Raw genomic sequence first — 23,112 nt, 5'->3', positions numbered from 1 at the left:
CCCAATCGTACGATTAACGATTTCTAAGTAATGATTTTTCTTTTATAACGATCAGCGTTTAGATGGAACGATATATCGTACAGAAAATGCGTTTTCCGATCACTTTGCGATCGCTTAAGCCTATCTCACACATAGGTAAAATCAGTGAACGACTGTTTACATGGAACGATAGGCGAATTTTTTGCGAACGACGATTTAAGAACAAGTTAAAAGATCAAAATAAACGATTTTCGCTCGTCGTTCGATCGTTCGCTGCGTTTACACGTACGATAATCGTTCGAATTCGATCGTTATCGTGCAAATTCGCACGATAATCGTTCCGTGTAAACCCAGCATAAGGGTCCATTTACACAGAAAGATTATCTGACAGATTATCTGCCAAAGATTTGAAGCCAAAGCCAGAAACAGACTATAAACAGAGAACAGGTCATAAAGTAAAGACCAAGATGTCTCTTTTCAAATCCATTCCTGGCTTTGGCTTCAAATCTTTGGTAGATAATCTGTCAGATAATCTTTCTGTGTAAATGGACCCTTATGGTACTTTTACATGGAGCGATAATTCGCCCGATCGCACGATTAACGATTTTGAATGAACAATGTTTTTTTTATAACGATCAGCGTTTAGACGGAACGATACATCTTACGGAAAATTCGCTATGCGATCGTTTTGCGATCGCGTAAGCCTGTCTCACACATAGGTGAAATCGTTGAAAGACTGTTTACACAGAACCATCTGCGAATTTTTTGCGAATGATCAACGATGATTTGAAAGATGAACGATGATGTTGAAAGATCAAAATGAACGATTTATCGCTTGTCGTTTGATCGTTCGCTGCCTTTGCACGTACGATTATCGTTCGAATTCGATCGTTATCGTGCAAATTCGAACGATAAATCGTTCCGTGTAAAAGGACCATTAGGGTGCGTTTACACAGAAAGATTTATCTGACAGATTTTGGAAGCCAAAGCCAGGAATGGATTTAAAAAGAGGATAGATCCCAGTCTTTCCTTTATGACCTGATCCCTGTTTATAGTCTGTTCCTGGCTTTGGCTTCAAAGATCTGTCAGATAAATCTGTCTGTGTAAACGCACCATTAGTCCTTGATCCTGGACTATGAATAACAAATAGGAGCTCAGATGACATGGGAAGCGTTTAATACCAGAGATATAAGATATGAGATCAGCTAGATAGGATAGTGTCAGGACATATAGGTGTCTTGAGCTTTATCACCTATATGTCTCTGTATACTATATACAAGTGAATTAAGTGCCTTTGAACACATTGCCAAGTATACTGTATGGCAAACTGACCAGTAGACCAGGAGTAGTATACTTTGTAGTACACACAGCCTAGCTTGATCCTTCACAACATAAGCATAGTGAGTGTTTTTTTTTTAACTGCACTTTTAAATTTGTCTTTGTGTTCATACAACAACTTTTTATGCAAAATAATGACTGTTGTTTGATAATGATGGCCGGCAGTCATGGTCATTAACATTATTGATGGCCGTCATTGTAAAACAACGACCATTCTTTTTTATAAAAAAATTGTTGGCTGAACATAGCCTTAAAATGTCCTTTTCATAACAGCGTCACAGTCACCCCGTATGTCAATCAATCAATCCGCAACATCAAACCCATAGCAAGTTAAAGGAGAATTCTGGCTGCATCTAAAAATCCTGGGCCAGCAGGGAGTGAGGGGAACACAATAAAAAAAATCTATACACAGCGTCACCAGCCCATTCACAGCTGCGGGTATCCTGTTCCTCCTATTCCTGCATTGCGGCAGAAGTACCCACTCAGCCAGTCAGTGACTGCAGCAGTGTCTTGCCCTAGTATGGAACGTTGCAGGAACGGTAGCTGCAGGAGGCTGATCTGTGACCAGTGATGCTGCGCTGTGGAAGCACATGGACAGGTAAGCATAGATTCTTTATTATATTCCTCCCCCACCCCCTGATGGCTTGGGATCATTAGGTTTGTCCGGAGTTCCCCTTTAAATACATGTACCAATCCCCCCAACCCCCCCCCCCCCCCCCGATAATTGTCCGCTATTTGTGGGACACTGCTTTGTGCTTGCCCCCACGCTAAAATTTGCCAGCCAGCCCCTGAATACAGGTTCTATATGGGTGTACGGAACCCCTCATAGCTAAGTAGTAGGAGACAGAGCACCCTCCTGTCTCTCCAGCATTGTAGAAAGTAATACTATTCTATGGCGCTGGGTCTTGCACTGGGTATGGATAATAGATCTGTGTAGGCCGCATATGTGTACTGGTATCAAACTCCTTCTTGAGAGGTCAAAGTGGTTACTCGCCTAAGGTTACCGGAATTGAACAGCCCTATCCTGGTAGTTAATCCTCTAGAACAGTCATGTCAAAATCTGGCCCGTGGCGCCATTATTTTTTGCCCGCCAGGCAATTCAGAGTTTTAATTACATCTGGCCCGCCATGGCTACAATATAAGAGACTACTGGGGAGGGCTGGCTACTATATAAGACTATTGGAGAGGGCTGGCTACTATATAAGAGACTATTGGGGAGGGCTGGCTACTATATAAGAGACTATAGGGGAGGGCTGGCTACTATATAAGAGACTACTGGGGAGGGCTGGCTACTATATATGAGACTATAGGGGAGGGCTGGCTACTATATAAGAGACTATAGGGGAGGGCTGGCTACTATATAAGAGACTATTGGGGAGGGCTGGCTACTATATAAGAGACTATAGGGGAGGGCTGGCTACTATATAAGAGACTACTGGGGAGGGCTGGCTACTATATATGAGACTATAGGGGAGGGCTGGCTACTATATAAGAGACTATAGGGGAGGGCTGGCTACTATATAAGAGACTATGGGGGAGAGCTGGCTACTATATAAGAGACTATGGGGGAGAGCTGGCTACTATATAAGAGACTATGGGGGAGAGCTGGCTACTATATGATATTACTGGGGAGGGCTGGCTACTATATAAGAGACTATGAGGGAGGGTTGGCTACTATATAGGACTATGGGGAAGGGCTGGCTACTATATAAGAGACTATGGGGGAGGGCTGGCTACTATATAAGAGACTATGGGGGAGGGCTGGCTACTATATGAGACTACGGGGAGGGCTGGCTACTATATGAGACTACGGGGGAGGTCTGGCTACTATATGAGACTACGGGGGAGGTCTGGCTACTATATGGGAAACTTAGGGGAGCTGCCTAATACATGGGGCAATATTGGGGGGCTGGCTATTATATGGGTTGGGGTTTAATCATGTCATAGTAGTTTATCATGTCATTTATCACAGTGCACGGGGCTGGGAGACGCACACCACTGACAGTGCCAGCACCGCCGCATTCGCGCTTCAATAATTATCAAGGTTGGCCCGTGACTTTATTACATTTTTTCATTTAGGCCCATTGTGTATTTGAGTTTGACAATCACCCCTGATCTAGAAGCTGCAATTGCTGATCTGTCAGACTTATAATGCCGCGTTCCCATACTGCCATCACCATCCTCATGTGGTCTCCAGGATTGATCGGCAATATGACACGGCTATTTGTGATCACAACGTGGGAACGAAGCCCAAAGAACTCTGTGTAGCTGTAAGGGTAGTGACCCACAGAATAAGGATAACAAGTCCCAGCATGGCCAGGCTGCAGATATTACAGGATATCATTACAGATCGGGGACTAAGAGGGAACTACAAGTCCCAGCATGGCCTGGCTGCAGAGATTACGGAATATCATTTCAGATAAATAACTAGGAGGAAACTACAAGTCCCAGCATGGCCTGGCTGCAGAGATTACCTCCTATTATGTGATATCATTACAGTGTCCTATAGTAGGAGAGAACTACAACTCCAAGCATGGCCAGGCTGTAGATTCTACCTCCTATTATGTGATATCATTACAGGGTACTATAGTAGGAGAGAACTACAACTCCCAGCATGGCCTGACTGCAGATATAACCTGTAACTATGTGATATCATTACAGAGTCCTATAGTAGCAGAGAACTACAAGTCCCAGCAGCCTCCGTCCGCCGTGAAGCCGTTCCTTAGCAGACATTACTGGAGCCCTCCTTCCCCATAGACAGCCATAGACTGCGGGGCCCCCTGCTGGTGACGACCTGTAGCACAAGCCTTATTCTATAGCGGAGATGCAGCAGCCGTGCCCACCCCGCGCCCGCAGAGCCCGCTCACCCCCACTATACGTCTCCTACGTGCCCGGCTCCATTTACCTGGCAGCACAGCGAAGTTTCCTAAGGCGGCCATTACTGTAGCTTCTCCAGTGCCCACAGCTTGCCTCCTCCTCGCACGTGACTGGTCACATGACCGCGTGACGTCACGGAAGGTCTTCTCGCCTATTGGAGACCGGGCATGTTCGTTCTCCGTGGAGTCCTGACATCTACCTGTGTATCGCTCACCGTCCGGGCACTGAGCGGCAGAGCTGGAAGTGACATCATGGATCTCAAGACCATGCGGAAGAGCTACAAAAGCGATCATGAGGTAAAAGGTCGTGACCCCGGGTCAGTGACGTCAGCATAGGGGTTAGGACGTAATGGGGGAAACCTTTGGTTCTCTAGCTGTTGTGGAACTACAAGTCTCAGCATAGCTTCTGTTATGGCCTCAACTACGGACGACGTGATTGAGATAGATTTGTATAAATTAGTGCGAATGAACATTGTCATTTTGTCCATATCAAAGAATAGGAATAAAGCTTTTTATCATCTTAGTGCATTAAAAAGGAAAGCTGCAATTTGATTGGTTGCTATGGGCAACAGTGCACTTCTGATGCCTAATAGCTGAATAGGCCCGCACCAGTATGGCGGCTATATACAAACCCTGGGCCAGACCGCTCTCCTATAGATGGTGTATTTGTGAGGAAAATATCCACGATATCACGTCTTTTATTCATGTAACTCTCTGCTCATTCTGGGCCAAGTAGTCAAGTGGGTGGTGCTACTTAGTGATTGACAACTCTCTAGTCAAGTGGGTGGTGCTACTTAGTGATTGACAACTCTCTTTATATACACTTTTAGGGTACGTTCACACTTACCAGATCCGCAGCGGATTTCATTTAAATAGCTGAACACAGCGTCAAATCTGCTGCGGATCCTGTAGGTGTGAACGCACCCTTAAAGCAAATGCATCGCCAGGTACATCTCTTTGGGTTTTTTACATGAACAGGCCGGCACGTGAATCCTGTCCTTTATTTTCAGTCACCACCCAGTTCCTGTGCACGGCGCCAGTCTAATCCTGAGCACTGACCGGGCATGAAGCACTAGGAGCAACCCTCGTTGCAGAATTCTCAGCTCGCACCTGCTCGCGGACTGCAACGGGTGTGCGCATCTACGCCTGTGTCATAGACTCCATTCTATGCACGGGCGGATTCTTTCCTTCATCCAAAGAATGAACTTGATCATTCTTTGGACGGAGGAAGGAATCCGCCCGTGCATAGAATGGAGTCTATGGCACGGGCGGAGACGCGCGTGCCCTCTGCAGTCCGTGAGCAGGTGCGAGCTGAGAATTCCGCGACGGACTTTCCATCTAAATTCCTCAGTGTGCACATACCCTTACAGAGCAATGCCTCCTTCGATTACATTACATCTGGCCTGCGCAGCTATTTCTTTGCCTCATATCTTTTTGCACCTTTGTTTTTTTGGCATCTTTCTGATCTTTGTCCACTGCTCCTTTAGTGACATTTGGACAAACCAGTTTCTGAGCTGTAAGAGGCAAAGTCCGGCAGCTTTTTGGCAGTAGCTGATGGTGCTTTTGTTGCAATGTTCTCTAGTGCAGGGATGGGGTTCCTTTGTCCCTCCAGCTGTTGCAAAACTACAATTCCCATCATGCCTGGACAGCCAAAGCTTTAGCTTTTGCCCTATCCCTGATCTAGTGCTAGGGTTGGGCTGATCGGCAATTTCTTATCATATACTATTAGGCTATGTTCACACTACCTAAGTTTCATATTAATCACGGCTGTTGTTGCTGATTTGCAACAACCGCCGTGATTAATATGAAACTTAAATTGTGCTGCGGTCTATGGAATCACGGCCGGGGTGTATACACATAGTATACACTCCGGCCGGGATCGCTAGCAGCCACACAAAAAACTGACATGTCAGTTTTCTGCGGCCGCAACCTGTCAGTTAACACAATGGAGCGTGCTGCTCCAGCCGCATGCTCCATTGTGTGCAGTGGTGACTTTGAATACGGGGGTGCGCCTACATCTGAATTCAGCAGAAGAGAAGATCATCCATCCGGTACTGCAGTAAGACCGGCCGTTCTGTGACTCGGCCGGATCACAGAACGGCCGCTGTTATACATAGTGTGAACATGGCCGTAGGATTGTAAGGGAATGTTCTAGTAATTAGTATAAAATAAATAATTCAACTTTGCATAAATCTATAGTACAAGCAAAGAAACTGAAAACCTTTCACTAGAAGGGACTATCAACGTATTCAGGGATCAGCAAAGTCTCTTTTTTGCATGGTCCGATTATAAAGCAGATGATCGGTCCATGTCAGGCTGTGTTCACACATATTGCAGTTTAATTGTAGTACTGACGCTGTACTGCAGCATTTTCCTCAAATGACACAGTCTTGCAATGAAACTGCAAATGTGTGAACACCGCCTCAATGGGCTTACTGGAAATATAAGATCTCCCTTTATGTTTTGATTTACAGCTTAGGGTATGTTCACACCTCGTTTTCGGTCCCACGTCAGGAATCAGTGAAAAAAGGATGCCGACGTGCGGCTGACGGCCACATGACGGCCACATTGACTTAAATGAGCAGGACGGAGTCATTATGTGACTGTGTTCTGCTCATTTGTGGGACGTACACGGCTTTTGTGCAGGACTCAAAAACATGGTTGACTACACTTTTGAGTCCTACACAAAAGCCGTGTACGTCCCGCAAATGAGCAGAACACAGTCACATAATGACTCCGTCCTGCTCATTTAGTCAATGTGGCCGTCGGCCACACGCTGGTCTGCATGTCCGCATCGTTTTTTCACTGATTCCTGACGTGCAGCCCGACGTGGGTCCGAAAACTAGCTGTGAACATACCCTTAGGCTGCTCACTACTGCTCTTTAGTGTCCTCCATGCTGCTTGTTAGGGTGTACTATAAAGACATACAAAAAGAGCAGGGTCCCCTCTTCTGTGTGTGGTATATGGGAGACATCATAAGGGTCTGTCTACACCCACTAAAGAAAACTGAACTGAGACGGAGCTTACATAGAGGAAAATAGGCAAAAAACAGCATACACAAGTGATAAAGCGCAACTCCTCATACACACACATGCCTCTACTGCCATGGGGTGGTGGGCCATAAATCGATTTTGTAGAAAACCATGTAAATTCTGAGCTGATAAAATACAATCTATACCAAAAACTGCTTTACAGCATGCTGCACGTGCTACAGTCATGCAGAGGTGATGTCAGCAGCTGCTTCACTTTCCTATAAAAACAATTACTCAGTAATCTTGTCCGGTAGAGGAGATAAGTTCAGGCTCATTTGCTCCAGGTCAGACCAGGCCACGTGTGAGTTATCTGTACGTCTCTTGTTTGTTTGACCATATACTCTTTGGGGCACAATTAAAGGGGTTATCCGGGTAACAAAATCAATATTCTAAACAATTCCCCTTCCCTATACCACCCTAAGTCTAATATACATGTGTAATTTATCTTGCCTCCTTTTCTTAGTTTTTCTTTCTCATTCTTTTTTTTTTAATTTAATCATTCTTTATTAGTTTTTTCAATAAAAATTTTTTTTACATACAAAGCAGGGACCGGCACAACCCGAGTCCCTGCCGGTATATATAGATACATTTTCGTACAAGGGTAGATCCTAACCCATATATCGATTTCACAATACACATATACAAAATAGAACATCCTTATAAAGCCTTAATATATATACACATTATCGTTTCTATAAGATCCATACCCCAGTGCCATGTTTCTTTCCACAACACATGATATTGCCTGCAAAAACACTCGACTCTATTGGTCCCTGATGGTGCACCATGCTATCCCTCCTCGCTCAGGGTGTAACAGAGTTATCACCCTAAAAAGGGCGGCTCCTGCCCTGAACTACCCCTTTTTTATGCCACTCTACACCCTACACTGCCCCTGCCTATGCTCCCGACACGGTGTTTCGTCCTGATACTCATCAGGGGAGTCTATCAATAGGTAGGGTAGGGATACAGTAATCAGCAGTTAAGCATTGCAAAAATAGTGGCTATACAATATAACTGGCGTTCTCCTCAGGAGCCATACGCTCAGCACCACATGTCGCATACGGCCGGTGGGCCACGTGAGTTTGGCGTCTCTGACCATTCTCAATACGCCAGTGTTATATTGTATAGCCACTATTTTTGCAATGCTTAACTGCTGATTACTGTATCCCTACCCTACCTATTGATAGACTCCCCTGATGAGTATCAGGACGAAACACCATGTCGGGAGCATAGGCAGGGGCAGTGTAGGGAGAGTGGCATAAAAAAAAGGGGTAATTTGGGGCAGTAGCCGCCCTTTCTAGGGTGATAACTCCGCTACACTGTGTGCGAGGAGGGATAGCATGGTGCACCATCAGGGACCAATAGGGTTGAGTGCTCCTACTTTATAAGTGAACAAGACCTATTCTGTTCAGATTACCCACCCAGCACTTTAATAGTCTACTTTAAAATTGATGTATTGTATTGTGCATTATCAGTTACCGACATTATCATCTGAGTGGTTTCATCATGTGAATGCATGTTTGGGCAAGACGCCTATTTTAGATGGTGGAGGTTTTGGTTATGAACTTTAGGTGTGATTTTGTATTTTAAAGGGGTTGTACACCAAAAAATGTTTTCTTTCAAATCAACTGCTGCCATAAAGTGCCAGAGATTTGTAATTTACTTCTATTAAAAAATCTCAAGCCTTCCAGTACTTATCAGCTGCTGTATGCCCAGCAGGAAGTTGTATTATTTCCAGTCTGGAGAGCAGGAGAGGTTTTCTATGGGGATTTGCTGCTGCTCTGGACAGTTCCTGACATGGATAGAGGAGGCAACAGAGAGCACTGTGTCAGACAGGAAAGAAAACACCACTTCCTGCAGGACACACAGCAGCTGATAAGTACTGTAAGACTTAAGATTTTTTAATAGAAGTGAATTACAAATCTCTGGCACTTTATGGCACCAGTTGATTTGAAAGAAAGAAAAAAATTGGTGAACAACCCCTTTAATAGAACTATTAAAAGTTATGTTATGTTATGTATTATATTTATGACCCTTCTATGAATATAAAAACCAGAGAAGCAGCTTGCAGAAGGGGGGAAACTGGTAAGAAGTGCCATATGTGAATTACTATTTTGAAAAGGTACCTGAGAATGTCTTTATTCTATGGCTAGGTATGTAAAAGTCAGCTGTGTATAGCACCCTGCTGCCAGCAGAGGGCGCAGTGTATGAAGGTTATGCAGGAAAGTGATAGCCTGGAGCTTCCTCACCACCAGCAGAGGGCAGTGCACTAAGCACATAGACTGGAAAATGATAGGCTGATATGGGAACAGGTGCAGTCCTGGAAACTAAATGGGCATAGCTGATATGTTGTGGGACTTTACTATCACATTGATCCCTTGGTGTTTTATATAGTGTTATTTATGACTTCTAACTATTCTGATCTGGGCTTTAGGCTTGGGTAAAGGGACTCCAGTGTACATTCCTTTTCTTTTTCTATAACTCAGAATATAAAATCCAGCATGCATCCTCCTGCCAGTGACTCCTAGCAGTCACATGTAGACGAAACCTGTTTGGAGGTAAAGGCTTTGCTGGTCTTCTTACCAATTGACAGTTCCATCCAGCAGAATGGCGGATAATCCAGGCATATACAGCGGATGACAGCGCGGCTCACAGACACATTATAGAATTAGGTAATTGGACTATGAGCCGTCAGATGTGAAGGCCACAATGTTGAAATGAAGTCATGGCCTTAGATCCCGGGGATTACTTGTTGCCCAAGGTCATGACACTTTAAATCCCTTCAAAGGGCTATTTGTCGTCCAGATTATCTGTGAACTACATTGTTCCCAAACTGGTTACACAGATGGAAGAAAAAAAACACTTATTGGGATGTGACCATTTTCGGTATGGATCATTGCATCAGTTTTGTGGTTTTTTATTATTCTGCATGTGCATAGCCAGCTGTAGTCTCCCTGTTCGCGTATTCAATGACAATGGTGTCCATCAGAGAGAACTCTGAACCTGACCCTATGCAGTGCAGAGTGCAACGTGGTGTATGCAGTGAAAGATGCAACATGGCGTATGCAGTGAAAGATGCAACATGGCGTATGCAGTGAAGAGTACAACATGGCGTATGTGGTGAAGAGTGCAACATGGCGTATGCAGGGAACAATGCAACATGGCGTATGCAGTGGAGAGTGCAACATGGCGTATGCAGGGAACAATCCAGCATGACGTATGGTGTAAACAATGCAGCATGGTATATACAGGGAACAATGCAGCATGGCGTATACAGGGAACAATGCAGCATGGCGTATACAGGGAACAATGCAGCATGGCGTATACAGGGAACAATGCAGCATGGCGTATGCAGGCAACAATGCAGCATGGCGTATGCTGTAAACAATTCAACACGGCGTATGCTGTAAATAATGCAGCATGGTGTATGCAATGAACAATGCAGTGTGACGTATGCAGTAAAGAGGGAAACATGGCGTATGCAGTGAACAGTGCAGCACAGCGTATGCAATGAACAATGCAACATGGCATATGCAGTGAACAGTGCAGTATGGCATATGCAGTGAACAGTGCAGTATGGCATATGCAGTGAACAGTGCAGTATGGCGTATGCAATGAACAGTGCAGCATGGCGTATGCAATGAACAGTGCAGCATGGCGTATGCAGTAAACAATGCAGCATGACTACAGATGAGCACAACTCCAGCATGCTCCAGTCTGATTGTTCGGCTTTTGGATATCGATGGCATTTGATTACTCATGCCTGAAGACGTTGGATGCAGCTCTAGGGAGTCCTAAAAAACATGGATATAGGCCATAGGTCTATGACTGTATCCATGTTTTCCCGGACGCCCTAGAGCTGCATCCAACTTCTTCAGCCACCAGTAAACAAATGCCAAACCATCAGCCTCCGGCGTGCTCCAGTTGCGCTCATCTCTAAACATGGCGTATGCACTAAAGATGTAAAATGCGGCTGCAGAAAACGGGCCATAAAAATCAACCAGGAAACAAGAAAGTTGGGCGGTGAGATCTGCGACTTACTTGGAAAGGGCACAATCTAGTAATGCTGCTAATGTTTAACAGGACTGGTATAATGTGGAATAAAGCCTCAATATAATAAAACCCAATGACTATGTGAGGTAACATTTAAAGAAAAAGGAAAGTTTCCATTTGGGGTTGACCGGCACGGGCGAACGGCTGTGAAGCATCAAGGTGCAAGCTGAGGAGCAGAAGGAAGACATGATGGGGGAGATATAACATATAGGTGCCATAGGTGTGGCTGTATCCAGAGTGAAGCCATATGTGCTCAGACCTAGGTGCCAGCTCCCTCCAATGTTGTCAGAAAAATCTACCTGTCTCAATTTGGCCCTTGCCAGAGTCACCGGGATCCTTACACCTTCACATTTTGCCTAATTCCCACATCAGCTTCAAGAACTGACTAGTCACTTACTCCTAATATATCCCGCCATTGACACCAGGTAATCCACGCTATTCACCTGTCAGTGGTTTTAATGTTATGGCTGATAGGTGTACTTGCTAGTTCCCTCTCTGTTGTATAATGTAGAGACGCCATTCATCGACAATATCCCATAATTCCCGGTAATTGACAGGACTATAATTATCCGGCTGTCACTGTTACTTCCCTGTACTGTAATAATCCAGCAGTAATTTTATTGCTACATTCACTGCTCTATGTCTCAGTATACAGCAACACGTTGGGAGTGCTCCTATGGCGTTACTATAACCTAAGCAGCTGTAGGGCCCCAGGAGGCCCCATCAGTATACAACATTTGCTGAGAGTCAGTGAGAACATGTGTATGCATTTTCTTCCTATTGAAATGAATGGGAGCCATTCGATGCTTTATGACCTGTCTATAAAACGTTACGACGGGGAACCCTATAAACAATGGTTATTGGTAATACCCTATAATCTATTCTTTATCACACCTGTACATTGTAAACACATCATTCAGTGGAAAGTCAGATATATCTTTTGACTCTAAATCTACAATAATGAACAACTCCCTGGGCTTAAAGGAGAAGTCCGGCGGTGGGGCAAAAAATCAGTACGGACAGGGGGTGGGGGGGGGAATAAAAAAAAAAGAAGTTCTGTCCCGTAGAGAGCCGCTACCCACTCCTGGACCCACTCCTGCCAGCTGTCTTCTGCATTCCCCTCTGGATACATCATGACCCGGCTGACGGATGTCCAGTCAGTGACTGGGGCGGGACACTGCAGCGGGCTAAGTCCCACCCATCTGTGACGTCAAAACCCGGGTCGTGACGTACCTGGGAGAAGATGTCAGCTGGTGGGGTCCAGGAGCTCGGTGATGCGGCGCAGGCCAAGGATATTGGCTTTTTTATTTTACCCCCACCCCCAGCCCATGATGAGTTTTTGCCTCCCACCCCTTCTGGACTTCGCCTTTAAAGGGAATGTATCACTTAGATTTTTTTTTACTGATTAAAGTCAGATACTAAAAGTTGTTCTTTTATTTCAATCTGTTTCTATTTTCTGACTGTAATTTTTTTTCCCCTTTTTGTACATTGTTATGGGGGCTGCCATATTGCCTGAGCTATTTTTAACAGCATTTAGTGTCATGCTTTACAGCAAGACTCATGGACATAGACGACAATAGACCACAGTCAGTTCCTTGAATGAATGTGAGATTAATTACTGAGTGCGCTCTGTGACCTTTAAAGAGGTGAGTCCCCATGGGGCTGCTATTGCCTCCTTTTTGTACTGGTGTCACATGTCGCTGCAATGCTGTACAGATCACTTAACAGCAGCCTCCTCTTATCACCACAGATAGAACAGGAAGTCTCTGCATGGTTTTAGCCCCAGTGGTGAGAATGAAAACTGCTAGGTCTCAGGATTATTTTATAACATAGATGGTAACATGGAAAATTAGGAAAAATGTCACCAGAAATTCCTAAAAAATATATGTATAACATAATAACATTATTTACACAATAAGTCATTTTCTGCTGAAATATTCTTTTTAAAGGATAAGGGAAAAAAAACTACTTTCTTCCAAAAATAGCGCCACCCCTGACCTCAGGTTGTATGCGGTATTACAATACAGCTCCATTCACGAATGACAAGGCTGGGGTTGTTTTCGAAAAGGAATATTTTTCAAAGCCTAGTTGATCCCATTTAATTTAAAGGAAAAATCTATTTTTATTTTTTATATTTTTCTGTATGCACCCAGAACCAAGAACCCTGGTAGCATAGATGGAATGTATAAATAAAAGTGATGACTACAGCCGGGTATGGGTATGAATAGAGCAGGAAGTGATGTCAGAGAAGGTCCTTTTACCATATGACCCTGGACATAACCGTTTATTTAGTTATTCGGTATACAGAACAAGTTATTAACTTGCATTTCAGGGAATGGGTGTGGCCATTTTTACCTCTGCTAACTGTGAACTTTCACATTAAAAAGGTATATATATATATTTTTTTTGTTACAGCCCTGAATCTTGCCCGTGCAATCTAATGCTTTTATTCCGTCTTCATCCTCAGGCATTTGAAGAAAATCAACTAGTTTCCCTTAATCCCATTACTCAGTTCAATGCGTGGTTCCAGGAAGTATTGCAGTGCCAGTCCATTGCAGAGCCTAATGCCATGTGTCTGGCCACTGCCACCAGGTAATCACCCACTTGCAGTATGGTGCACCCGTTTAGTCACCCCCCTTGATGTTGCACATCTCATTCTCACCCTCCGTTACCTCACCGTAACCTTTTCCCCTCTTCTGCATAGGGATGGGAAACCCTCTGCACGTATGGTGCTCCTCAAAGGGTTTGATTCAGATGGGTTCCGATTCTACACTAACCGGGAGAGCAGAAAAGGGAAAGAGCTGGTGAGGGACAATAATACCATAAATATTATATGAATGTATCTATATATCTATGTATATGGTCACTGCCGTTTCAAACAAATTCCCTCCATTTAATAGTATATGTGATCTGTAACATATTAATAAATCCCTTCATTTACCAAAAATGACTCCTTACCCCAGAAAAAAACAACTATAAAGTTTTGGCCACTAGGTGTCTCACTTTCCTGCAATCTGCTGTTCACTGCCAGTTGTTAGGGGAAATCTGTCTCTAGTAACAGACACAGCAAGACTGATTGCAGATTGTTGGGCTTAGCATGTGCTAGCTACAGGATTGGGTGAAAGAAAGGAGAAATATGTCTCTAGTATCAGATGAAGAACAACATGACTAATCACAAAAAGGCGGGATGGGGAATAACATGCTGTGTTTATAGGGGTTGTTCATAAAAAAAAATTGCTTTGAATGAACTGGTGCCATTTGTAATTTACTGCTAGTTAAAAATCTCTTGTCTACCAGTACTTATTAGCTGCTGTATGTCCTGCAGAAAGTGGAGTATTCCCTACAGTCTGACACTGTGCTCTTCGCTGCCACCTCTGTCCATGTCAGGAACTATGCTGAGCAGTAGCACATTACCATAGAAAACCTGTCCTGCTCACCAGACTGGAAAAAATATGCCACTTCCCGCAGGACATACAGCACCTGATAAGTAACATTTTTTAATAGAAGGAACAAATCTCTGGCACTTTCTGGCACCCGTTCATTTGAAAGAGGAAAACATTTTGGTGAACCAACCCTTTAAGAGTGGAGGGAAAGCAAACTTGGACTGTCTGAACTGAGTCTTTCTCCAGGAAAGATGGATCAAATATTCCTTCTTATGGCTAGATTCACTCTATGTGAAAATGACAGCTGTCTTTCATAATAACTGACAAATAATGTCCGTTATATCAAAAATAAAGGACGTTATTTGCGCAATGACGGCTGTAATTATGAAAGACGGACGTCATTTTTACACAGTGTGAGCCTAGCTTATCTGTGCAGCAGTTCAAGGGAGTCTGGCAGCAGCCTTCTCCCTATTGAACACATGCACTCTCAGCTGTCGGCCTATGGCTATAGAACCACTTACTCTCCACTAGTTATAAGGGTATGTGCACACTACAGAATACCCGCCGCAGATTTTGCAGCTCGCGCCCGCTCGTGGACGTTGACGGCCGCGCACATCTCCGCTGCTCCCATAGACTTCTTTTTATGGTTTGACAGATTCCGCCGTCTACCCAAACCATAGAATAAAGTCTATGTGAGCAGTGGAGATGTGCGCGGCCGCCACCGTCCGCGAGCAGGTGCAAGCTGCAGAATACGCTGTGGGTGTTCTGTCGGGATTCAGTAGTGTGTACATACGCTAAGACCTATATATGCATGTCTCTTCATCTTGTCTTGTTTTATCTCTCTAGGAAAGTAACCCAGTTGCTTCTCTGCTGTTTTTCTGGGAGCCCCTGTCCCGCCAGGTAAGAGTCTTTGAAGTCTTTGTTCACACACAGAGGCCTGTCTATGAAGAATGGTTTTAACAAAACAAGTCCTTAAAAAATATAAGATCAATGAGTCTTCTTAATATTGCTCCCATGTGTTGGCTGCCATTGCAAAACACACCCTGGACATCCCGCTGCGAGTATGTCAGGAGGCCGAACTGTTAACCCCCGCCGGACGGAGCATATACATTACCTGCTGTGCGATCCGGCTTACTTCGGGGGCTCCCGGCTGGATGTCCCGCTCAGCCAATCAGTGTGCTGCCCTGCCGCGACGGGGCCAATTTTTGTTTTTGCGTTTTTGTTTTTTCTCCTTGTGCTTAAAAGGCCATAGCACTTGCACTTTTCCACCTAGAAACCCACAGGAGCCCTTATTTTTTGCGTCACTAATTGTACTTTGCAATGACAGGCTGAATTTTTTCATAAAGTACACTGCAAAATCAGAAAAAAATTCAAAGTGTGGTGAAATTGAAAAAAAAAAAATGCATTTCTTTTATTTGGGGGTATATATTTTTATGCCATTCGCCCTGGGGTAAAACTGACTTGTTATGCATGTTCCTCAAGTCGTTACGATTACAACGATATATAACATGTATAACTTTTCTTTTATCTGATGGCCGGTAAAAAATTCAAACCATTGTTAACAAATATACGTTCCTTAAAACCGCTCCATTCCCAGGCTTATAGCGCTTTTATCCTTTGGTCTATGGGGCTGTGCGAGGTGTCATTTTTTGCTCCATGATGTGTTCTTTCTATCAGTACCTTGATTGCGCATATACGACTTTTTGATCGCTTTTTATTACAATTTTTCTGGATTTGATGCAACCAAAAATGCGCAATTTTGCACTTTGGGATTTTATTACGCTGTTTACCGTGCGAGATCAGCAATGTGATTAATTAATAGTTTGGGCGATTACGCACGCGACGATACCAAATATGTTTATTTATTTATTTACTTTTATTTAAAACATGGGAAAAGGGGGGTGATTCAAACTTTTATTAGGGGAGGGGGCTTTTTACTAATAACAATACTTTTTTTTTTTACACATATACTAGAAGCCCCCCTGGGGTTAGGGTTATTCCCCCTGGGGGACTTCTAGTATATGTACTCTGATCTCTCATTGAGATCTTTGCTGTATACTTATACAGCAAAGATCAATGAGATCGGCACTCGTTTGCTTTCGGCTGCTGCAACCGAAAACAAACGAGTGCCAAGCCGGGCTCGGCGCCATCTTGGAGCGGACCCTGGTTGGCACCACACACGGAGATCGCTCCTCCGGGACAATGTCCCGGAGGAGCGATCTCCCTCACTAGACACCAGTGAACGGCTGAATCCAGTAATCGGAGGCAGCTGTCAACTTTGACAGCTGCCTCCGATTACCTTATTAGCAGGCACGGCGATCGGACCGTGCCCGCTAATAGCCGCGGTCCCAGGCTACACGCGGCACCTGGGATCGCGGCGGTTCAGAGCGGGGTCGCCGCGCGGCCCCACTCTGAACACCTCCTGGGGACATATGACGTACGGGTATGTCATATGTCCTTAAGTGTAAAAAAAATTGTCCCAAAGCCACTCCCCCAATAAAAGTGAGAACCAACCCCCCTTCCCATTTTATACATAAAACACATAAAAATAATAAAGGTAATTAACACATAATATATACTGTAGCGTGCGTAATCGTCCGATCTATTAAAAAGAGATTGCTTTTTTTAAATGACATTTTATGTATAAAATTTTTTATAAAAAGCGATCAATACGTCTGATCTAGAAAAAAATGTTACTAATAAAAACTATGCAAAAAATTACACCCTGTAGGCGAAATCACATTTTTGGACCCAAATTCACCCCATAAATGATATTTAGGGGTTCTGTCATTCATTTTATGGCAGATTGAAATATACCATTACAAAGTACACCTGTTCCTGAAAAAAAACAAGCCCTCACCTGGCCCTGTAGGTGGAAACATAAGAGTTATGGGTAGAAGGTGAGGAGGAAAACACGAAAACGTAAAAGTGACAATTGACCTGGTCCTTAAGGGGTTAAATAAAAAAAAAATTACATAAAATAAAGTCCAACTAAAACCCTTTAAATGTAAACAATAATATTTTTACTAGACCAGGGCTGGAATCTATGGGCGAAGTAGTTGTTCAAAGGGAAAAATTGGGGTTTCCCAATGCAATTCATTATTCATTAGTGAGGCCTTTAGACTCCTCAGTAAATATTGGTTTTATTTATACTGTTGGCTAGGCGGCATAATAGGCTTAGCTGACTGGCGTCTCTGGCATCAGGAGTGGCGTTGTTGGCGTGCAGTCATACCTACCTGACCCCAAATACCGAGAGATGAAGGTGGCGGCCGGGATCGCTGGCGGCATCATTGATCTCCTGATAAGTATCCATATACTTAGTGGTATTTTTGGGGAGGCCTGGATGGACCGGCTCAGGACACATTCACGGCGTCTCCTATTTGTGGCTATATCTAATCCTATAAAACAATACATACTTGCCAGATGGGGAGTTGTGTTTTGTTAAAGTATTAAACCAGGCATAACACTAACAACACTCGACACGTGCACTAAATTCATCGCTCAGGAACTCCTGCAGTCCCCGGGTGGCTTCTGCTACCTGTTATTTAAGCGTCTAAGCCTCAGCCAGAAAACAATGGCCCATAGAACAACACAGAAACTGGAATGGCTGCTCTTATCACGCTGAACCGCTCCCCGTGATTCATGCAGATGGCTGCCGCATGTCACCATGGGGTTAAGTGGTTGCTATGGCAGCCGGGCTGTTAACCTGTTGTGCTCGCTCCTGTACAGTATTCCTCAGGACGAAGCCTCTGCAAGATAGTCAGACATATGCATGAATGAAGAGCGAGCTGTTGTGACAGCTATTCATGTACCTAAGGGGATTTTATTTTAAGGCTACACAAAGACAATTGGGGAGATTTATCAAACATGGTGTAAAGTGAAACTGGCTCAGTTGCCCCTAGCAACCAATCAGATTTCACCTTTCATTTTCCTAAGAGTCTGTGAGGAATGAAAGGTGGAATCTGATTGGTTGCTAGGGGCAACTGAGCCAGTTTCACTTTACACCATGTCTGATAAATCTCCCCCTATGTGATATCCTGAAACCTGAAAGAATACACCCTACATCTGTGTATGTATATGTATATATATATATATATATATATATATATATATATATATAATTTATTTATTTTTTCATTTAATTTTTTTAGCTACATAACCTTAATAAAGTTATATTACTATGACTAAATAAAAATAAAAAAATCTGAATTTTTCTGTAATTTACTTTACTTTTATGTTTGTATCAGGGGCTGCAGGGCTCCCTCTCTTAGCCGCTTTGCTCACTGATACAGAGTCTCTCCTGGTATACTGTGTATTCCAATGCATTAGCAATACAGCATTTGAGCGGAGAGGGTAAGATGTGGTCCCGGGCTTGGGCAGCCCTGCAGTTCCTGACACTAGTGGCAGCAGAGAGCCCTGTATAAGTATAAAAGCAATTAGAGATGAGCAAACCTCATGCACGTTCAGGTTCACCGGAACCAAAGCTCTCTGCATTTGGTTACTGGTGGCTGAAGAAGTTGGTTGCCGCCCTATGGCCTATGGTTGTATCCATGTTTTCCAGGACTCCTTAGGGCTGCATCCAACTTCTTCAGCCACTGGTAGTCAAATGCAGACAGTTCAGATTTAGATGAACCTGAATGTGATCAAGGTTCGCTCATCTCTAAAAGAAATGTATAGAATATTTAAAAGTTTATTACATACACATATACATTAAACAAAATGTATGCAATAAGCTCTATATCTCCCCCTATAGGTGGCAGAATGTTATCATAGTTTACCTATTATTTGGACAGTTTGGACTTAGAAGTTTGTATTGGTGGGGTCCAAGTGCTGAGACCTCCCGAGAATTCTGGAATTAAGGGGCAGAAGTAAGCAAGCTGTGCCCACTGCCCATTCACCTTCGCTCTAAACAGCTATCATTAACAGTGTACAGACTTAAAATGGACGTCTATGGGACCTATAAGGAGTCTTATAGACATTCATTGTAACCGTGCACCACCTGTTATAGCTGCTTAGAGCAAAGAAGAAGGGACACAGCGTGTTGAACTCCAATAATACCATATACAACCCCTGACACCACACTTACCCTGTGTAGCGTGGGTGCATGGCCGCGCCAACCAGCTAACCAGCAGATCCCACCAATTGATGGCCTTCCCTGAGAATAGCCCAATTGTATTAGCCTAGAAAACCCTTAGACAGTGCTATGCTTTTCATTGACGTATTTTTGTGTTCACTATTGCATTATATTTCTATTGGCAATGCTTGTGTCTCACATAGGTGCGAATAGAGGGTTCTGTGGAACGACTCTCAGACCAAGAATCTGACACTTATTTCCACTCCCGTCCAAAAGGCAGCCAGATTGGGGCAGTAGTGAGCAAACAGAGCCAGGTTATCCCAGACCGAGAGGTAAGTGTGGCTTTATGGGCATTGCCATTGTTACCTGGCACTGCAGCTACCTGTAGGCACGCCTTCTCTTGTGACATGCTAGACTACTCCTGACCGCCTATGAAGCTAATAATTCTTCCCATGCTATTGTTTCACTGCTGGCAGACACGGACGCATTCCTTCTGGATTTGTCATATCAGTCAACACGCTTCTATAATTATTGATTCGCAGACGTGTACCTGCGACGTCTTATCTTGAGAAAGCTCAGATCTCCCAGTAAAGCTCTTATAGCACCACTGTATAAGCAGTTATGTCTGTCGCAAACATACCCCAACCCAGTGTAATGTTATTAAATAGGTTGTTTTTCTTATAAATCAACTAGTGCTATAGATTTTAAATTACTTCCAGTCCTCCAGTACTTATCAGCTGCTGTATGTCCTGCATGAAGTGGTGTATTTCCAATCTGAGACAGCTCTCTCTGCTGCCTCCTCTGTCCATGTCAGGAACTGTCCAGAGCAGTAGCAAATCCCCATAGAAAACCTCCCCTGCTCTCTGTATTCCCTAAAGTATTGTTGTAAAAACTATAAAAATTCAATAAATATTGAAAAGAAAGAAAACCTCCCCTGCTCTCCAGACTGGAAAGAATACCACTTCATGCAGGACATACAGCAGCTGATTAGTACTGGAAGACATTTTTTAATAGAAGTATATTACAAATCTCTGGCACCAGTTGATTTGAAAGAAAAACATTTTTGGTGAACAACCCCTTTAAGACTCACTTAGACACTCTTGACTGTCTGATTTCAGACTCCAGTGAAACGTGGAAAATTTAAAGGAATTTTCCAAACTTGCAAACTACCTGATCGTAATGGATCCGACTGCTGCAATGGAGACCTGTGTTCCCCTGTTACAATGGAGCAGCGAGTTGTGCAGACATGTTGACGCCATTCGCTTGGCTATCCAGGGCATCCCATAGAAGATTAATGAAGCAATGCTGCACATGCTTGACCCACCACTCTGTTCTAGCAGTAGATTCGGGTCCCTCATAGGATAGGAAACAATTTTGAAAAACCCTTTACAAGACTAAATCAATTCACGGCTGATTCAAGTTCTGTGAATCTAAAGGCCAATCACTACAGTAAACGCACAGCAAGGGCTGTATATATATATTGTTACTGATGTCCGTGCAGCCCTTGCTTTAAGGCTGGGTTCACACTACGTATATTTGAGGCTGTATGTTTGAGGCTGTATAGCAACCAAAACCAGGAGTGGATTAAAAACACAGAAAGGCTATGTTCACATAATGTTGTAATTGAGTGGATGGCCGCCATTTATTGGCAAATATGTGCTGTTATTTTAAAACAACGGCTGTTATATTGAAATAATGGAAGTTATTTACCGTTATATGACGGCCATCCACTCAATTTCAACATTGTGTGAACAGATCCTTTCTGGGTTTTCAATCCACTCCTGGTTTTGGTTGCTATGAGGACCAAATACAGCCTGAAATATACATAGTGTGAACCCAGCCCCCAAGTGTAAAACAAAAAGTTCATTACCGCCTCCCGCACCCCAGTGTTTTCTTCACTTCTCTGCGCTCTCCGTTGCTGAAGCTTCTACACCTGTCTGCTCAGCCAATCACTAGCGGTAGAGGTCCCATCCCGCCAGTGATTGGCTAAGCAGCCTGTTACTTTAGAAACTGGTGTAGAAGCTTCAGCGGTGGCTGCGTGGAGAAACAAAGAGAACCCTGGGGAGCATGGAGAGGTAATGTATGAACTTTATTTATTTTTTTACACAGTAGTCAACCATCGGCCACCCATCGCTATTACACGTAGCAATGGGTGCTCGGAGGCCAGTCATTTTAGGTCAGGCTTCATCGTCTGATCGTTGTCTTTATTACACGGAGCAATAATCTGCTGAATCGGCCTGATTTGGCAGATTATCGTTCCGTGTAATAGGCCCTTACTGTGGATTTGCCCAACTCTTTTCACAACATCAGGCTGTAATAAACCTAAAATAAAAATAAATAAAATAAAATATCAATGTAACTTAAAAGGGTTATCTGGCTTTGCAAAACAATAGCTATATGGTTGCAAGTATGTTAAAAACAATAAAGAAGCTATACTTACCTCTCTGTGCTCCCTTTGTGTCCTCCAACAGGTCACCAGTATCCCCCTGGGGAAGACAGCTTGCTTAGCCAATCACTGACTGAGACAGGACAGCACCGCAGCCAGTGATTGGCCGAGAAGGCTTTCATTCCCAAGATGAGTCTCGAGGGGGATACCGGAGACCCGTATTAGGACACTGGAGGAGCGCAGAGAGGTAAGTATAGCTTCTTTTTTGCTTGTTACATACTTGCAATCATATAGCTATTGTTTTGCAGAGCCAGACCCCCCTTTAACAGTGATTATTTCCTATCAACAGTTTTTGCGTAAGAAGAACGCTGAACTAGAAGAAGAGTATAAAGATAAAGAGGTTCCCAGACCTTCTGAATGGTGAGTGTCAAACAGTTGCTGCCAAGGTGGATCTGTAGACTAGTTTCTAAACTAAAATTGTCTTACATTGACTCTACAGGTCGGGTTACATTGTTCATCCTACTGTGATTGAGTTCTGGCAAGGACAAACTAACCGTCTACATGACCGCATTGTATTCCGCCGATCCAAGGGAGAAGAAACTAGTCCTTACACCCATCTAGGTGAGGGTGGGTGGGTGTATGAGAGACTTGCACCATAACATGGAGTGATATCATGCTTCCCAGATTCAATGGATCAAAGCACAATCATGTTCTCCTGTCCCATGAAGAAGGAGCTTCTTCCAGATTCCAGTATTATTCGTGCCAAACTACCTTCCTACGCACAACCGAGCGCTATCTCTGCGTCTTTACTAGTGAGCTGTGAAATGCATTGGTGACATTGTACCTCTCCCGTCTATTGGGATATTGTGATCACATTTCGGAATCATTCGTGTATGCGGTGTCATTGATGGCTAAATAGATAAACATACATTACAGAACACATAACAATTGTGAAACTAATCATTAAGTTAATAAACAGTGGCAGCAGGAA

The 23,112-nt window shown here is 43.8% G+C and overlaps 2 protein-coding genes across 4 annotated transcripts in view; one reads left to right on the top strand and one right to left on the bottom strand.

Moving 5' to 3' along the window:
- The window catches only part of LOC138771656 (uncharacterized), a 13,089-nt gene extending 8,670 nt beyond the window's left edge, over positions 1–4,419 (bottom strand). Inside the window, exon 1 of one of the 3 annotated variants that reach the window (XM_069951517.1) lies at positions 4,223–4,419. The gene's annotated coding sequence lies outside the window, so the exon portion shown is untranslated. The remainder of the gene's footprint in view (positions 1–4,222) is intronic. The other 2 variants (XM_069951518.1, XM_069951516.1) reach the window with 2 other exon arrangements.
- PNPO (pyridoxamine 5'-phosphate oxidase) lies at positions 4,327–23,112 on the top strand. Its single transcript, XM_069951519.1, has 7 exons — positions 4,327–4,490; positions 13,746–13,870; positions 13,983–14,082; positions 15,508–15,561; positions 19,939–20,067; positions 22,471–22,541; positions 22,621–23,112. Exons 1-7 carry the CDS (start codon positions 4,362–4,364, stop codon positions 22,778–22,780), a joined length of 768 nt encoding a protein of 255 aa, XP_069807620.1. The 5' UTR covers positions 4,327–4,361; the 3' UTR covers positions 22,781–23,112.

This window comes from Dendropsophus ebraccatus, chromosome 14 (genome assembly GCF_027789765.1).
Source record: "Dendropsophus ebraccatus isolate aDenEbr1 chromosome 14, aDenEbr1.pat, whole genome shotgun sequence".
Classification (NCBI taxonomy): domain Eukaryota; kingdom Metazoa; phylum Chordata; class Amphibia; order Anura; family Hylidae; genus Dendropsophus; species Dendropsophus ebraccatus.
This window is presented reverse-complemented; position numbering and strand designations above follow the sequence as displayed.

What these genes read in the sequence shown, in the direction of transcription:
- PNPO (XM_069951519.1), top strand. Translation starts at nt 4,362, where the DNA reads ATGTTCGTTCTCCGTGGAGTCCTGACATCTACCTGTGTATCGCTCACC. An exon ending in GCAGAAAAGGGAAAGAGCTG is followed by an intron (nt 14,083 to 15,507) that starts GTGAGGGACAAT and finishes TTATCTCTCTAG; the next exon opens with GAAAGTAACCCAGTTGCTTC. An exon ending in GGGAGCCCCTGTCCCGCCAG is followed by an intron (nt 15,562 to 19,938) that starts GTAAGAGTCTTT and finishes TGTCTCACATAG; the next exon opens with GTGCGAATAGAGGGTTCTGT.